This window comes from Rhipicephalus microplus, chromosome 1 (assembly GCF_043290135.1).
Source record: "Rhipicephalus microplus isolate Deutch F79 chromosome 1, USDA_Rmic, whole genome shotgun sequence".
NCBI lineage: Eukaryota > Metazoa > Arthropoda > Arachnida > Ixodida > Ixodidae > Rhipicephalus > Rhipicephalus microplus.
The window spans coordinates 281646542-281664957 of NC_134700.1; the positions used below are offsets into that span (position 1 = coordinate 281646542).

At 44.6% G+C, this 18416-nt stretch overlaps 1 protein-coding gene across 2 annotated transcripts in view; it reads left to right on the forward strand.

Moving 5' to 3' along the window:
* The window catches only part of LOC119188272 (Eag-like K[+] channel), a 336652-nt gene that overhangs the window by 266991 nt on the left and 51245 nt on the right, over nucleotides 1–18416 (forward strand). For both annotated transcript variants that reach the window (XM_075896039.1, XM_075896044.1), the window contains one exon: nucleotides 1–1296. This exon is cut by the window's left edge and continues 4 nt beyond it. In XM_075896039.1, the coding sequence (XP_075752154.1) occupies nucleotides 1221–1296 (76 nt within the window). In that variant the 5' untranslated portion in view covers nucleotides 1–1220. The remainder of the gene's footprint in view (nucleotides 1297–18416) is intronic.

An 18416-nucleotide genomic window follows, 5' to 3' on the forward strand; every position in this document is an offset into this window, starting at 1 on the left:
GGACGTAACAAGGCCACAGCTGTGTCAAGAGCTCCACCGTGGAAGGAGACGGACAAGTGGAAATACTCATAACGAGCAGAGCACGGGACAATGAAGACTACAAAATACCACATCTTGTTTTATTGTGTGATGTTTCTCACGTAGCGCGGTGTACTTCAAAAAAGTGGGACTCCCCGTCTTCTTGGTTACGCATTGTCATTTGCATGTAGCCGTCAACGTGAATCACTTCACGACGCCGCCTACTTGCCTTTTCAGCACCTAATGGTACGACAGTATGTGCACTACGTTCTTCAAACAAAAGAACGTGATCCCCACCAGCACATGAACAAGTCAACTTTCGTCTCGGCACATTCTACTAACCGGCGGGAAATTCTGTAATAGTCGCTTCGTTTGCAAAACGGAAACCTGACCTTGCAGGCCTTTTCCATCCTGTTGCCTTTTTTTCTCCGCGACCACGGCAAACATCCTCCGCATACTCATATCACCGTTTGCGCACCTCTTCTTCCTAATGGAACGCAAGCTCTACACTTATGCAAGATTTTTCGCGCCACCGAAGAACGACCACTTCACCTGAAGCCGTCTTGGAAGACCTCCGCGCTACCACTCCTGTGTACTTTAGCTTGTTTGTCAAGAAGACTTGCAGCACCCGCAATGACTGCCACTTCGGCAACTGATTAACTGCAAGATCACCCTCGGACAAGTCCTCATTTGTGGCCCGGCCACATAGACAGGCTCCGATGCCCGCAGACAGTCTGCCCTTCCACTCCTACGATGTGCACTCTCCTTCAATCAAGACACGAGTGTTAGTCTTTCACCAGGTTACACAAAGCACTCCATTCCTCTCGATTAAAGCCTTCAGACGACAGGTTTCAAGTTCAATTGACCTGCTTACACCCAAAATGCCTTCTGTACGCATCCCATGGAGACCACAAGAAGCGACAAGTCGGGATTTACTCTGGCATCCTGTTTGATTAGAAAGGCATCTTTAAGCGGCCGCTTTTCCCGAACACGTTGTGTCCTTGTAGTCAACCTGTTCGTGTTGTTCTGGGGAGGAAGCTTTTGTAAAGTGTGTCGCTCTGTGCGGAACAGTTTCGCGTGGTGCTCCTGGGTCGCTGCGGTCCCACTTACCATGACCTGAAGTGGGATACGTTCGTCAAGCCCTACGCAGCCAGCCCTCCCTTGGTGGTGCGCGCTCGGCCGAGACGTGACCTGGCGGAGCCATGCCTGCGCGAAAGGGCTTGCTCGCACCCCAGAACACATTCCTGGACACCATCGCAACCAGGTTCGATGGAACTCGTGAGTACCTCGTTCATCTACTCTACTCCACCTTTCGGCGCATATTTACTGCTCCCGGTTCTGGGAAAATTAAAACGCCAAGAAACATTAAGCATATATATGTATGTGTGTGTCTACTTTCGCGCTTCAGATTTCTCAAAAGCATAAACTATCTCCCCTGATATCCAGTTTTGCGAGGCATCTTCAGTTTAAGTCACTTTCATAAACCTCGCTCCACTAGTAATTTCACTAACACGCACAACATGTCCCGTAGCGACCCTAAAAACAACCATACCAAGAAATGCAATAAAGGTTAATGTGTGTGTGTGTGTTTACGGAAATATAACCTAAATTCTTCTTAAAGGCGTTTGCATGAACCAAGTTCACCGAGACAACTACTTTGGAAGCCAACCATCAATTTCGGCAAGACTACAGTTTTCTGCTTGTTTCAATAACAGGCATCTGCAATAGCAATGTTGTCTGTTTTCGCTCGCACGTAGGATAACTCGAAAAAACGTAGCCGCACAGTTGCATGAGAAAGCCGATTGCATGAGAAGCTGAGCATTGTTTGTTTTCCTGCTTGGAGGCATTTGTGCCAGCCTTTAAGTCCATCCAACACTACTATAATCAAAGGCGTTTGCTGTTCCGCACAACCTTTTTGGGGGACCACCGAGCCATGCTCACACAAAACTTCAAACGAGAGTCCGTGTCAATAAACACTGCAATAGTAGAGCTGTCTTCCGAGTGATGCTGGGCCTGATATTACTACTTACTCTTCTTGTTTTTTTTTCTTATTTTACGTTAAAGAAAAGCCACGCAAACCACCCCACGTTTGGAAGTAAGTAATATCCAATGGGGAGACAGAAGGTTAGGTGGGCAGATGAGATTAAGAAGTTTGCGGGTATAAATTGGCAGCAGCAAGCACAGGACCGGGTTAACTGGCGGAACATGGGAGAGGCCTTTGTCCTGCAGTGGACGTAGTCAGGCTGATGATGATGATGATGATGATGATGAATATCCAATGAAACTGTACAAATGTCTGTCGCGCCTCGTGTTCGAGAGATGATAACTCGCACGTTCAAGCCACTGAAAATTAAAAAAAAATAAAAAATAAAGGCGTATAAGCTCTGAGGAAGCAGCTTGCTTTCTTAAACCCTCCAGTTTCCCCTCGAATACTCACGTTGCACCCCTTTCAGCGGTCCCCCTTTCCGCTGCCGTGCGCGCGCCTGTTTGCAGCAGCCGTCGCGCCTCGGCAAGTACGCGACAGGAGCGAAAGAAAGAGAAAACGCGGGCCGCGACCCAAGGATGCGCGAAATCCCACGGCGCAGCGCGGCACTCGACGAAGCCCCGGATTAGGCCTGTAGCCGGCCCAAGGCCGCGTTCCGAATACCCGAGGGAAGTCCCCTCTTATTCCGGCGGAGTCATCGCCTCTCATGCCCGATGACAGACACAAAACGTATGGTGTAAAGAAAGCAGATAAAACTAGATTTTGCTAAAGCAGTTGACACTCCTAAAGAGGAGCGACTCGCTGGAATGCTTGCATCCTTTGTAGAGCGTACGTTGACGTGTAGCGTGCGTTGTTTTACGGTGTAATACCGTAGCGGACATGGCAGTTACCTAGCACAACAATGACGGTAACATTGGTGGTTGCTCATATCCTATTCGTCGTATTATTGTCTCCCCGTTAAAAAAAAGGAGGGGGGTAGGATTATGTTCCTGAAATCATCTCTGGCGGTCTAAAATGCCTCAGTGGCAGTGCACGGAAGAAGATAAACTGATCATCCTAATGATCAAACACAGCGTAATGAACCCAATTTGTAGTCTTTGACCGTAGTGAAGTCTTTGTATCAATGTACGAATAAAGTGTGTGAAAAGACGGCTTCCCAGCTGTAAAGGCTAAACCTACAATATTTGGATCAGAAGGTTCACCTTCGCATCACTCGCCATTATTCAGCAACATTGGTAACAACTAGCCCTAATGTAACCAACACTGAGCAGTACTAGCCGACAATAGCCAATATCTTGCCACATAAGTAACGTTAGCTTCACTTCTCAATGCAGCTTTAGAGAACATCATTTCAAGACACCTAACAATAGAGTGTCTTCAAAAATGCAAGAGTCAGCGCTCATCCACGTTATGCTGTTTGCCCTTAACTTCAGCTTACATGATCTGGTCTTTCCTACAGCTGTGTTTTTACTGCATCTGCATTTAGAGTAAGACTTAAACAGTGGCGAACTGTTGTCTGAATCACACTTTCGTAGTATTTAAATTTTGGTAATTGGCATCTGCGTAATTAGTTCCTGTCTTTCTTTTTCTGTAGAACAAACAAAAAGTGGTCGATATGCTCTTTTTCTTCATCCTGTCGTATCAACGCCTTTATAACTGAAAAAAAAAACACATTAAACATGGGAGACAAAGCGGAGGGAGAGGACGTCAAATGAAGGGTGGAAGTGAGACAAGGAGCTCTTTTTTATTTTTTAATTTTTCATGTTTTCTTTAACGTTCCGGATCGGCCTTAATCGATGTTCTCCAGACATGGTGATTTTTTTTTCGATCCTGCGCTTCGTTAAAGAAAGGCAAGCGGCACAAAACGAAAACTGCCATCAGTTTAGCCATACTTTTTTGCCCCAGACCTAATGGATTCACCGAACAGCAGGACGGTACAAGGAGAACATCTGGAAAAAAAGTTTAATTCGAAGGAAGGAAGCGCCCACGACTATAACTCGTCGATCAGAACCTGTTAATGCGAATGCCTTGCACTGTGTCACGTTTGGTGTACTCTTTCTGTTACATTCTTTCTATCTCTTTTTAACTCTGCGATATTACGACATTTGTTTCAATTATCTTTTTTTTTTGTCATTTATTCCTCATTCGTGGTGTCGTTCGTTACATTTGTGCTAGATATATAATTCATATTGTAGTTCTTGCATCTTGCAAGACTTAATTCGCGATTAGCTCCGAGCAATAGGCAAGATGAGATGGAGAAAAAGAAATAAAATTCGTTTATGAAAGGCTACTATACTCGTTAGAACATATATGTTCAATTCACGTTTTAGAACGCAAAAGCAAAAAAAAACAATATAAAGATTCACTGATTATAAAACTCATTTTACTCGTATTGGATTAAATAACTCGTCCACGCTGCATGAAACTCAACTCATCACGTGAATATGCTCTCCTGTTTAGCAAGAGAAGATTTTAAAAAAAGAACTGTGATGACGCCATTCTAAGGTTCGCGTACGAACTCTCCTTGACGTACGTCACATATTCTGACGGCGTCCGCTAGGGCATTCATTATGATTATCACAGCAAAATATGCATTGTATTCTGTTATGATAGAGCCAGAACTCTTCCCGCGATAACTTTCAGGAGCTTCCATTGGGCCAACGTAGGCGAAAAAGGGGGGAGGAACTTTGCAATATCTGTGAAAGAGTAAAGATCACTGTTTGTGAGAGCAACGACCAGCGTTTGAGTTTCCGATTCAAAATTTCAGAAATATACTTTTGAGCTTGACTTTCCTTAGAAAGAGTAACTCTGTGACTTCCAAATTAACGACATAAAGCATCTGAGTGTATTACTGGTAAGGTTAAAGTGATTTACAGATTTACATTAGTTAGTGCCTACTTCGTTTCCACGTCACCTTTTGGATGAGGGCTCCCCGTTTATTTCACCTGTTTGCACTTGTTGGTGCGTTCAGACCATAAGCATTCTTATGTCTCGTTCAACATGAAAAAGGGTCAGCTCTCAATAACTGAGTCCACGACGCTGTGGTCTGTAGCGGAATGTGTCCACAGGAAAAGCCTGGACACGTTCATATATGTTACACCACCGTGATGAAATTGTCCCGAGCACCACAGAGTGCCACCTTTTGTGGCAAAAAGAAGAAAAATCCCAAAAAGTCATCAAATCCAGTGACGTGTATCATCTCTGCGCTAATATTCCTATCAGCTCTGTGCGAATATTGTGAAATTAATAAATGTCCTACAATTTGAGATGAGTCAACCCATATTGAGTACCTACCAACTTAATTTTTTGCAGTGCCTGACAGATGTCTCATCAAGTTAATTATTAATGCAATGAATAATCGGAAACGTATCAATAAGTAGTAATACTAATTACGCTTCTTCCGCCCACTCGTTCAAACGGTCTACAGTGGACAAGTTAAACGCTTCACAATTTCGAGAAATAAATACCCACGACTCTGAGCGCCGGAGAGGATACGTGTCTCTTAATTGGAAAAGCGGCGAGCGCTCGGTGTCAATGGACATCGAACTTTGCACCTCCTGCATCAGAGGCACGCACCGAATGACCAGACCAACATTGCAGTTTGCATGTGCATCCAGGTGGCATGAGAGCGTTCACCTTCCTCTCTTCTCCCCTTTCCATCTCGAAGCAGCCTACGAAGAAAATTTTGAGCGTGATCGCATAAGTGCTGAAAGAAAGGCGACACAGCGAAGATAGCAAGACACCGAGAGACGCACGTGAGCGCTTACTACCAGCTCCATTTATCGGTTACGACGCGCACATACAAATATATAGGTGCTGTCTGTTTCACACTTAGGAGAAATCTTATAGCGCACGGCATCCCGATGCGGCCAGCAATGGTACAGCCAGCGTAGTAGTCACATCAGCTCGCGCGAGCGCAGACGCTTGAGGGGCATTATGTTGAATGGTTGTGCCGCGTTCATCGGCTACGACGGAGCACACAGGCTGCATTGTCAGGCAGCGGGCAAATTTGTCCGTCGCCATTTCTCATCGCGTCACAGTACGCTTCACTGCCGTCTAAAATGAGCGCTGTCATCGCTGTCGATGGGGACATCACAGGGTATCAGGTGAAAGTTGAAGCTTCACGTGTGAATTTAGGCGCCGCCGAGTGAGTGTTGCCTCAAGTGATAAAATGCCATCGAGAAGAAGCAACTTCTGGTCATTATTTTAAGCTACAGCATTCATGAACTCATTCTAGTTTGCTTTATTGTGTTGAACCAACATAGCTGCACGACCGTCACTGTAGAGTGCTTCCTTGTGTGTGTGTGGGGGGGGGGGGGCGTGTTCATCGTGAAATAAATACCAGGGGTGGTACATGCTCATTATAATATTTTCCATCGCAGCGCACTGCGGTTCACACTCGGTGAAAAAAAAATATGTGAATGCACTCAGTACCACGGCGTTTCGAAAGAGCAACCAACATATACTGTCAAAGTCTGGTTCTAGAACCACATTATCGCAAGGGAAGGCTGAGAAAATGTCGGCCTAGTTCTCGCCTTAGAGTTTCCCAATATACACTAGAGGGAACTCTGGCACTAGTGTCTAGGGGAGCTGCAACGCACGGCGCTTCAGTGAGCATGGGAATGATGGGTAGTACACACATTTGTCTAATATTCGTACTTCTGGCCTGCTTTTGGCTCTGTGTGTGTGTTCGTGTGGCTTGAAGCTGTTTTCTCACGAAACGAAAATCAGCACATGTTCAGCGATTGCGCTTCACTGCTTTATTTCTTTTTTTCGAATCACCTTTCCAAATTGGGTCACGAAGTTCAAAACGGTTCAATTTTTCTTTCAAAACAAAACCGAAGCACAGCAATAAACGAAGCCGCAAGTACGATTCGCCGCCCGCAAGTACAAAGACCAGGCAAATGTGTGTGCTACCCATCATTCGCAAGGTCGCTGAACGATCGCAGCGCCAGAGTGCCCTCTAGTTAATTTTGAGAAACTCTATGGTTCTCGCAGCAACGATGAAATTATCAAGCTGCATGCCTGACAATGTGGCCAGCGCACACCGCCGTCGCAGACGATGTGGTTCAGTAGCACGCGTCTCAATTGTCTGTGAATGCGCGATTGCAGCGCTGGCTGCATCGCGATGCAATGCACTCCAATATTTCTCCTGAGTGTGAAACATACTGTATACACACAGGTGAAAAAAAAGTATCAAGCACGAGTTAGAAATTGGTCATAAATTGCTAGGTCAGTTGATGAAACCAAGGTAAGAATGGCATCGATTAGAAGATGAACATATCAGGTCACGGGATCGAATTCCGGCTGCGGCGGCTGCATTTTTGATGGAGACAAAATTGCTGTAGGCCTATGTGCTCAGATTTGGTTGCACGTTAAACAACCCCAGGTGGTCCAAATTTCCGGAGCCCTCTACTACGGCGTCTCTCATAACCATATGGTGGTTTTAGGACGTTAAACCCCACATGTCAAATCAGAAGATCCACACATATTCAAAGGCGTGAATTCATTTTCATGCAAGGTAACTGAGGCCTGGCTGATGCATATGTCACCACGTTTCTCTATACATTTAGAATGCCAGTGCAATTTCTCACGTAGCTTTGTCTTCACGGCGGTCCAACACCCACCCAGTCTTGCTGAAGTCCTCCTTGTGCTCCTTTAACCTCCGATTTAAACTACGTCTAGCTTGTCTTTTGTAACTTCACACGCACGGTAAAGGTAACCTGTAGCCTGTTGTCAGCTATCCTGTGCGTCTCTCGCTGCCTTCCTTTCTTCGCTGTGTTTTCTTTCAGCACTTACACGCTTGCGCTACAGAGTATACGATCACTAACCCGCTCACGTTGTCGCTCTTCTTCTACAAATAAAAACAATGCGGCTCCGAAACTCTGATTTTTTTTTTTTAGCAATGGCGCTGACTTGTTCACAGAATGCGAAGCACAACGCCTATACAACACTGTCAGTTATGTACTATACCACGCTGTTGCTCAGTGTCTACAATAAAACAGCAGATGAATATCCTGTCACGTTGCTTTCCTCTTCAGGAAATTCTTTTTTTTTCTCTCTCTCTGTCTGTCTGTCTCTCATTTCCTTAGTCTAAATACAGCAGCCAGTTGCCACACTCACGTTGGTCGCTGTTGTTTGCCCATCCATGACGTAACAAAAACTGTTGGGGCCGCAGGAACCGAGAGATTGTCGATTTCTCTGTGCCGTGCCCTTCTCGGCTGTTGCGTGAGTGGTGCATCGGAAGATAGATTACGTTGCCACGGTTTTCTGGAAGAAGTCGAACGGCCGAGCACGTAACTCGAGCCTGTGTATTCAGGACGCGGTGAAAACTGTGCTCGGCTCGCATTACACTCTTGCATAAATGCGTAGTGTTCGCAAAGCGCCTATTATTCGTCCGGCTTTCATAACACTGTTACAAGATTGATTATATCCGGCGTAGTGACGTGGTACCCCATTTGTCTTCTCACGTGGTCAATATCGACTTCGTATCTGTGCTGTCACGACTGTTGCTTAACTCTAATAAAGTATAGCAACTTTATCTGTTTAAACGTTTTGAATAGGTTTCGCACAATTTCCTACAATGGCTTTCTTTATCACTTCAAACTTAACTTTGAAAGGTTGATTAGTAACGTTTGTCTCTTAGTTCATAAATATACACCACAGACTTTTTTTAGAAGTTTTCATTTTATCCCGAAATTGATGAGCTGGCAACTATTTCATCATTATTTTTCTTCTTATATGTGCATTCTTGATTCTCGTGCACTCTTCCGCAGATTTTAACCTCCTGCAAGTCGTAGTCAGCCTACTCAAGTGCTCGTTACTCATCCCTAGTATATACCATTACAGGACAGAATATACCCCTCTACCTAGCAAACACAACTGATGCCGATCCGTCGTCGGTGTGTTTGTAAAGCTGGAAATAATAACAATTGTGTGCTTGTGTGTATGTTCCTTTTAATAAACCCGAAGTGCAGACGAAGTTCATATCGTTGTTCCTGACAGTCGAATTTATGCTCCTTTGATGCATTTATGCTCCTTTGATGCACAAAAGCAAGCGTTTGAGATTAAATAGGAAAGTGAAACCAACTTCTCAGTTTTTTTTCCACACCATCTTTGAAATAGGCAATGAATTTGGGGGTGATTTACAAAGACTTCATTTTCAACTTCGAAGAAAAGCATTGGCTGATCTGCTTTCCTAATGATTCGCTTAGCATCAGAATTCACTGAACTTTTCGGTGACGAAAAATTCCAGAGTCAGTCACTTCTGTCAACACGGGGAATTTTTTTTTGAGGGGGGGGGAGTTTTTTTTATTCCTACTTTGCACTCCCGCGTTCGAAGTCTGCCTCTACAGGCAGGCGCATTGCGCCATCGTGTCACCGCCTCCGCTACATCTTATCGCTTGCAAATAAGTCGAAATTTCGTCTTAAACTCAAATACATCGGTATGCACGGTCAATCTCGCTGTTCTAACGACTCTCATTGTGCGTACCTCTTCGTGTTTCGCTGACTGAAAGGGGACTGCGCAACATGTCAGTCCTCTTTGCACGAACACCGCCACATTTTCCCTTTTCATTTCCCAGAGCAGCCGTCGCTCACCGCCAGTCTTGCCTACAGGCATGCCATCTGTCATTAGCCATAACATTAGGCAACTTTTTTCGGCAGAATTGACCTTTATCCGTTCATTTCTTCCTAACTTCTTAGTGACATGGATCTACTGCAGTCTGTCCTTTATCAACGGCAGAGCATGCCTGCATGCATGCTTTGTTTTTATTTTTGTTCTTATTTCTATTTTATCTAACCTGTTCGCGTTTAGCCCACTTGCCAATAGCTGTCACCAACCTTTTCCATGAAGCTATGCATAAGATGTAGCAAATGGTCACATTTTCTCGGTTACGTGTCAGTGGGGGTGCTTGTTTTTATTTTCATTCAGCGCTACCCAGGACATTTAAAGCTGCTGCTTCTTATTTTTTTCACGTTCTATTTTTTTCTTATTGATGGTTTAGAAGATTTCGGCACTCATAGTTGGCGCTTGTTTCTCCCGGGCCCTTGAATGGTGGTGGTGGGGGTGGTAGTGGTTAGACGAGGAGAAAGGCCCCTAATTTCTGCAGCCCAGTCGGGAGCACGGCGCAGTGCCTGTTGTGTAGGTATACAACACTCGTTCATCTCTCGCTTCTTTTCACTTTCTACACTGTATAAAGAACTTCCGACCGTTACGAAGAGTCATTAGTGCGCTTCCCACCGCAACGATAGAAAAGCACCACTCATTATTCCACTTGTCCCACGCATTCTCTCGTTGCCAAGAAAGAGGGAGAAAAAAACACAGCAGTGTAGCCACGAGAAAAAAACGTCTCCCCCCCCCCTCCGCCCTCAACCCGCACAACTTCCACAGTCGTTTTGTTTCAATTTTTTTTTCTTCACTTCCCATTAACCTATTCTTCATCTGACACGCGACTATGGTCACAATTTGTCCTGTATTTCAGCTTGCTTCATTTTTTTACTCGTTTTCTTTTCTCTCGTGGGCGAGTGTGTCCCTCTTCAAGGCATGCGTCCATCATGCACGTCGACGGTGGCGTTTGCGCGTCCGCTCGGACAAGAAGGCTGTCGCGTCCGTCTTGTCAAGCGCCGTACAGTCGGTGCCAACGTCGCCGTGGGCCACATTTTCGTCAACAGGTTTCTCACCCTTTTTTTTACGTCCTCTCCATTCACTGTTCACCAGACAAGAAAAAAAGGAAGAACAGAGACGACAGCGTGTCCTTGCTCGCCACAAGGTCTCCCTGTCGTTTATTATTTCCGTTTTTTGTTCTCCTTCGCTACATCCGGTTCTCGATGAGATCCGGCCCAGCCGCCTAATGCATTGCATCATCGTAGATTTCCGTCGTCGGGCCATCACGCACGTTCCTTCTGTTTCTCAGGCAACATCGCATCGTTTGTTCATTTTGCCATCTCTGCTTTTTTCGCGCCAGTCTCATCCCTCTCCCTCTCTATAACTCGCTCGCTCTGTCGTTCCCAATTCACTGTGTGCAATGTGGGGCACGCTTTTATTGCGACAACGTTGCGCAACCTACCGCTGTACCTGTGAGCGTAAGCACAGCGCGGGTATTACGGGTGAGCGTCAGGCTCCACACGACATGCCACACACATGACGCCCAACTGTCGACTTCGATAAAACACGCGCAGCATGGCGACGCTGTCGCCAGTATATATATAACGTCACCGCCATTGCGGTGAAGCCCAATTCCAGAAGCTTGCGAATAAGCAGACATCTCCTGCAAGAATGGGTTGGGTACGCAGCGAAAAAGTGGCGCCGTAAACACTAAATGAGAAGCGAGCGAGACACGGGATTCGAACTCGGATAAGCTGTGTGAGTGAAATTGTGCATCTATCACACGACCATGGTGTCGACCTATTTCGTCACAACAGACGTTTGAATTTCGGAAACTGCGTCGCGGTCTTTCGGAAATCTGTAGTCACAATCCCACGGATTGCCATTTTCATTCCGGATATACCTCGAGGGGAGAACAAATCATTAACATTCACGAAACGCTAATTTACGGCAATGGTTCAAGTGTGAACCCGATGCCTCTACAATGTAGCAATCGCCATTTCTGTGAAGAATGTGTTTATCGAAGTGCGTTTTTAACCATATTGCATTGTGTACACGCTGATGAAGTGCAGCCTCGGACGATAGCAGATAAACAGATTTCTTTATTTAACACCCATGTGGCACAAAAAAATAAAGAAACATGGCTATAGGCAGGAGCATGGCGCTACAGGTATAAATAATAGCATCACCATATTACAACTAAAAAATAGGCTTTAGTGTTTCATGCTTCTGGAATTATTCGCCTCCATAATTCCTGTCGATGGTCACCCACAAATATGGCTGAAAATTTGAAGCCACTCCACTTAAACTTTATATAAGACTTTATGTTTATCAGTATATGTCACGCGGGATGCTAAAGGAAAACACTTGTCCATTCCTGCCATAGCAGCCTCTTCAAAGCTAGCAAATCGCTTTGACTCACGTGTCGCCCACCACGACACCAGCAGCGAGCACGAATTACGAAGAAAGAAAAATTGTTTCATGAAAGCCTAATGCAATTTCGCCAAGTCATTTGGATTCTTTGTATGTACAGATACATCTCAGCAACCTTCGTGCCTTCATCATCATAGGGTAATCATCAACCTTGAACTGTGTCGGTGGTAACAGTACGTTATGGCAAATGAATCACTGTGGTTAAATGAAGCGCTAGAAAAATGTAGAGGAAAGACGCATAATGAGTCGAAGGGCAACAGCGACTAGTTCTCTGCGACACACTAAACAAAATTAGATAACAAACACGAAAAAAATTTTACATTATCGTCAGGATGCAATGTCATAGAAGAAGGTTTTCTAAGCGGCACTGCGCTTTTTGCTACCGACCAGCCTCTCTCAACGATGATAGACAGAACGCCCAACGCCCCTCCTGTGTGTGTGTGTGTGTGTGTGTGTGTGTGTGTGTGTGTGTGTGTGTGTGTGTGTGTGTGTGTGTGTGTGTGTGTGTGTGTGTGTGTGTGTGTGTGTGTGTGTGTGTGTGTGTGTGTGTGTGTGTGTGTGTGTGTGTGTGTGTGTGTGTGTGTGTGTGTGTGTGTGTGTGTGTGTGTGTGTGTGTGTGTGTGTGTGTGTGTGTGTGTGTGTGTGTGTGTGTGTGTGTGTGTGTGTGTGTGTGTGTGTGTGTGTGTGTGTGTGTGTGTGTGTGTGTGTGTGTGTGTGTGTGTGTGTGTGTGTGTGTGTGTGTGTGTGTGTGTGTGTGTGTGTGTGTGTGTGTGTGTGTGTGTGTGTGTGTGTGTGTGTGTGTGTGTGTGTGTGTGTGTGTGTGTGTGTGTGTGTGTGTGTGTGTGTGTGTGTCTGCGCGCGCTTTTTGTTTTCTCCTGCGGTCACATGCATTATTCTTCCCTTTTTTTTATTGGGATAGCAATTATATGGACAGTCTCGGCTGGTTTTTGCTGTCGCCGCTGCCACCTCCGTCCTTTATGTATATGTATGTATATATATACGGGGAAGGATGCGCTAGCTTCCTGTTCTTGCAGAGCGAACATCGCCTTTCAAGCCGGGCTCGTCTGCGCGCGCGCTTATCTCGCCAGTGAACACTAGGGGGTTGGGGGGGGGGGGGGGTGCTCATGGTTGCCGCTCAGCGCGCGCCTTGTGCTCCCATAGCTGGCGGGAGCTTCTACAGGCTGCGCTCTCAACAAGAAAAAACGGTGCCAAAAGTATACCTGGAGCGGCCGTGTTCTCTTGGCACCAACGTTTTGTAGAGTTGCGTGAGATCAGATCGAAATGAGTTGACTGCCAGCCCACTTCGAAAATCAACGCCGTCGCTAAGCACGAGCCTTGTTGTCGTCATCTGCTGCGGCTGCGCTGCAGGAAACTTGGTTACTTAGCAAGCGCATGTTTACAACAATTGATATGGCACCTGAAATTGTAGCCTTTATTCACAAAACATTCCAATATGTTGCTATCGCATTCATTGCTTCGCCCTTTGGGCAAAACAGTGGCTTTTTTCTCTCTTAGCCTACATTCTCTTTTTTTGCCCTGACACCACCCCGCAGTGCTGGGTAGCAAACAAAATGCTAATATCTGGTTAACCTCCTGGCCTTGTTTTCTTTCTTTCTTTCTTTTTTTTTTCCTTCTTTCTTTCTCTCTCTCTCTCTCTCTTCTCTCTCTGTATGTATAATTGGGTGAAAACGTAAATGTGGTTTCAAAGAAACACGAAGGTGACGTGTATAAACAAGTGCTATACAGCAAAAGCTTATATTGTTTACCTTTTCCACACAAAAAAAAGAAAGACAATCGCGTGAGTAAAGTTCTGGTCCTACATCTCCCCATTAGGATATGGTTATTGTGGCATTACAACGTTGTGTTCGCTGCACTTCAGAAACTATTACCCAGGTTCGTTGAGGCCATTCGAGCATGGCCGAAATTCAAGCCCAAATTATTTCGCGGCTAACTCATGCGGCTTTTCTACAATCTGACTCCGTTCCTCTTCTCGCTCACGTGGGGTAAATTGAAAGGTACAGTGAAAATTTGATTGATTGATTGATTGAGTGATTGATTGATTGATTGATTGATTGATTGATTGATTGATTGATTGATTGATTGATTGATTGATTGATTCTTATAGTGAGTGAGTGAGTGAGTGAGTGAGTGAGTGAGTGAGTGAGTGAGTGAGTGAGAGTAATTTCCACAACATTATTTTCAGATGGATACTGCCTCCTTATCCTGTGCGTTCTATACATTTGTCGGAACATCTTCAAAATATTCGCTTTACACACATAGATAACTAACTGGCGCAAATTCTCTTTTCAAACAAGTGCAAATGTGCAGTTCAAACAATACTTGCTTCGAACACAGTTCAAAGCAAGTTTTGGAAGTTAGTGAGCATAAATTATTATTAGCTAGGGCGCCCGCCGTAGGCAACCCGTGGAATAGCATGTCAAGACGAAATGCCTCGATAAATACGGGAAAGCTGATATTGGTCACCGGGGACTGAAAGCTAGAACTGTCGAGATAAACGAACTGTGTCTTGCGTGACCTACATTGCACGTCACCTTGCTGGAACAATACTCAAATACGAATTACAGGCAGAAATGCTTTAACAGAGTCAGAGAGGCCTATAGCTTCTGAGGCCTACAGCTGGAAACAAAGTTCGCATATGCTATAAAGCTACGGCGCAAGCAAACTGATGGCGTTCTCCCTTGCGACAGCCGACGCAGCTTCTTTGCACACGCTTCGCTAGTTCAGACTGCTTTCGTACTCACTGGGGACACTTTAAGCACAACGCCTTGCTGAAGTGCATCGTTTCCATCTTTCAGTTCTTTGTGTGTTTGTTTGTTTGTTTATTTTTTGTGCCTTTCGTTCTCTGATATTCGTATTTCTTTCATCGATGTCTGTCTTGTTTGTTTTTTTTTTTTTCGAGCCTTGTTTCTTCGGCTGCAGTGGGCGTTGCTCCCACACCTTGTTTTCCATACGATTTGCTCTGGCTGCAGCTTCTGCATTTGGTAACAGACCCATAGCCAGGAGGTGGCACACCGGGCTCGTGCCCCCTCCTCCCCCCCCCCCCCTGAAATGTTTTTGCCATAGCATAAGGAGCATAAAATGACACTCGACCACATCGGCTTGCCCGGTCCCGACTTCGGATGGGAGTGGTGCCCCCCTCCTCCCAAAAATGATTTCTACTAAGCTACTGTCTGGTAACTGCCACTCGTCTCTTGCCAAAGTCGCGCAGCTGGGGCAAGGTTCTATGAACAAGGCTACCACACATACAATCGTGATCACTAGCAATTAACTAATTTCTCACTTTTTTTAAGAGTCGAGAATTGCCCTTATCTCGCCTTTTATTTCTTCTTGTTCTCCTCAGCTTGCCTTACGTTTCGTAACTTCGTAATAACAATTTCAGAGGTGTTCACGTGCCAATACTACGATAAGATTATGAGGGACGCCGTAAAGGTGCGCTCCGGAAATTTCGACTACCTGGTGTTTTTTGATCTGCACCAACACTCCAGAGTGCACGCGGCTCTATGATTTGGCCTCCATCGAAACGCGTCTGCCACGGCCGGATTCGAACCCGTGTCATTCGAATCATCAATACAGCACCGCAACCACTGTTGTTTTGAAACTTCGATTGAGGGAGGAATGAAAAAAATGTATTGAAAAAATATTAACAGCGAGAGAGGGAAATCTAGAAAGATAATGACTCTGGAATTCTGCTCAGTCAATGTTCTTGTGATAACAGCAGTTTGCGAGCTCCTGGTAATGTATACAGTATTTTAGTTTCGATTTATGAGCGTCGCCGTCTCGAACTGATCATCGATTGTTTTGCCGGCTTTCTATATTGTAATATGAAACGACCTTGGTCATAAAACCGTACCGGCCCAAGCAGCTTAGTGCGTTTCAGTTCACATTATCACTGTGTTGCTTATTTGATACGGACACAAAACTGCAACGTTATCAGTCCCAGATGGCGGCGCTAGAGCGCGTTCAGAAGCAACCAAGACAGAGCCCTAATTATAAGCATATATTTCAACTCACGAAGAATTTCTTAGCTCGCACTGTTGACAAACGCACATAGAAGAAAGACGAAGAGCTCCTTTTCCTCTGCTCTTCTTGTGCCAGGCTTACAAATTCGACCATGAATACCTCCCAGCTCGCACAACTATCAGTTTCACTGTAGTTTACTTCTACTAGGCAATAATTGTCACAAACATATTGAATGAGCCGCTTTAAAAAGACTTGTACAAAAGGCAGGAAGAAAAACACGACTTATCTTGAGTCCTTACTTTTAGGACTCCCTGTTGAAAATGTTTAGCCTGTTACAACTCGCCCAAATGTCGCTTCTCCTGCAACAGTTGGTTACTCTAAATTATATTTGCAGTAGCTGGCCGTTTGCTGTCAGAGGAAAGGTTGCTATATTTGTCGCAATTCACGAGGAGCTTCATCGTTTGGCTGCACATAAACTTCGTTGCTTCCAACCTTTTGAAAAGTTTTCTTTATTTCATTTTTAAAAGAAGCAGTTACTCGCCTTTTTATGGCCTCTCGGTACATAAACATGCGTTTAAAATTTTTGTTTTACTGAATTCTTCGTCCGCAAATGGCCATGGTATCTTTACTTCTTTTTTTCATTTTCACATTACCTGCTAAAACTATGGGGTTTTAAAACTATATTGTGGTAACAAATTGCCTACTTTTTTGCACTTGCAAGAAGAATCCGCAATCAAGAAGTTAATTAAAGGTTTAGAGCAAATTGGTCAATGTACTGTCGAAACCATGCCTGAAAACTTTCTTTTTGTTAAACAATCATTCATAATATTAAATGAAACTAACTTAAATGTCTTGCTTGATTTCCAGCTTTTTTTATAAAAAATATTTGCCGAATAGATATGAACAGCCCTGTTCTTTTTTTTTTGTCTGTTAACCAAACAATCTTTATTCAAAAACAGCGTAAACCCTTTCGTGTCCCGCATTTTTTTTTTACTGCTTCATTTTAAGCAGGCTCAATCTCGCCGGCATAATTAACGTCGTTTTTCAAAACTTGGTCAAACCATATCAATCTTCCTTCTTGATGCTTAGCTTCACTTCCTGTGACTACGCGTGCCTTAGACATAGTCACTCCGTCTCTTATCATCAGTCGACTCATCTAGATACCAAGCTTCATTTTTATGCTGCTTGAAATCTTCCATTCTCTTTACATTTATCGAAGCTGAGTGTTTCCACGCAACGAGACCTCACAGCTCATCTTCCCAGAAAGCCACATGAGCTGCATCTGCCGTGCTTGAAAACAACGCACTTGTCCGCTCAAATATAGCTTATTTCAAGCGCACTGTGTGACATCGCACACACAGAATAAGTCTTAAATAAGAGCTTACAAGGTTCGCGGTGCGTTTCATACGTCATCGCCTAAATCTGCTTGTAAACGCAGGTCGCGCGATCGAATCCCAGCCTCAGCAGCCATAATTTGGGGGGAGGCTAAAATTCTCGAGGCCCATGTACTTATACATGTAGGTCCCCCTTAAAGAACCCTGGATAGTCAAATTTTCTGGAGGCCTTTCCTACGGCGTCTCTCATAATCATAACTTGGTTTCGGGACTTTAAGCTCCAGTAGTTATTGTTATTGCAGATATTCTTGTTCTATGCTACAAAATTTATTATTGATCACTATGTACGTAGTAAGGTGAAGTAGGAGCGTAGTCGGAACATCAGTGTTATGGTTTATAAAAGAAATGACTAACTTCTGTCATATATTGGTGATCGTGACAAGTGTGGTGAGAGACGCATGGTTTACGGATAGTGCGTCATCGCCCCAGAAACGTAGCCAGAACTTTCTCTCTCTCTCTTTTGCTGGGGGGGGGGGGAGGAGAGGTCATCAATTTTTTATGTATCTTTGCGCATGTGTTTTTGTGCGCATGTATATACGTAAATGAAATCAAGATATTTTGAAGGGCGGGGTAGGTTTGTAACCTTGGCTGCGCGAGTGCGTTGCGCGCCAGTGTTGAGTTAAAACCGTGTAAATATCGCACAGTAAAACGTAAAAATACAACTATTATACATCAATTTCACTGTGTGCATGAAACGCTACATACTGCCGTCCAGCTCATTTTCTTTTTTTTTTTCCCTTGTCTATCTTCATATTTCTTTTTTTAGAAAAAGCATCTCAGAAGCTTTTTTTACGAGCACTAACAATTGAGCACGCATGTATGCGTTTAATTTATCGGATTGACTAGGTATGTGGAATGGGTCAAGGGCTTGTTTTCTTTCTTCGACACAGCCTAACAAAACCAAAACACTAAGATAAGGGAGGGTAGAGATTGTTATAATTAGTCATTTAACATTTAACAGCACAATGCAGTAAATATGCTGTGAATGCGCGCTAATTAA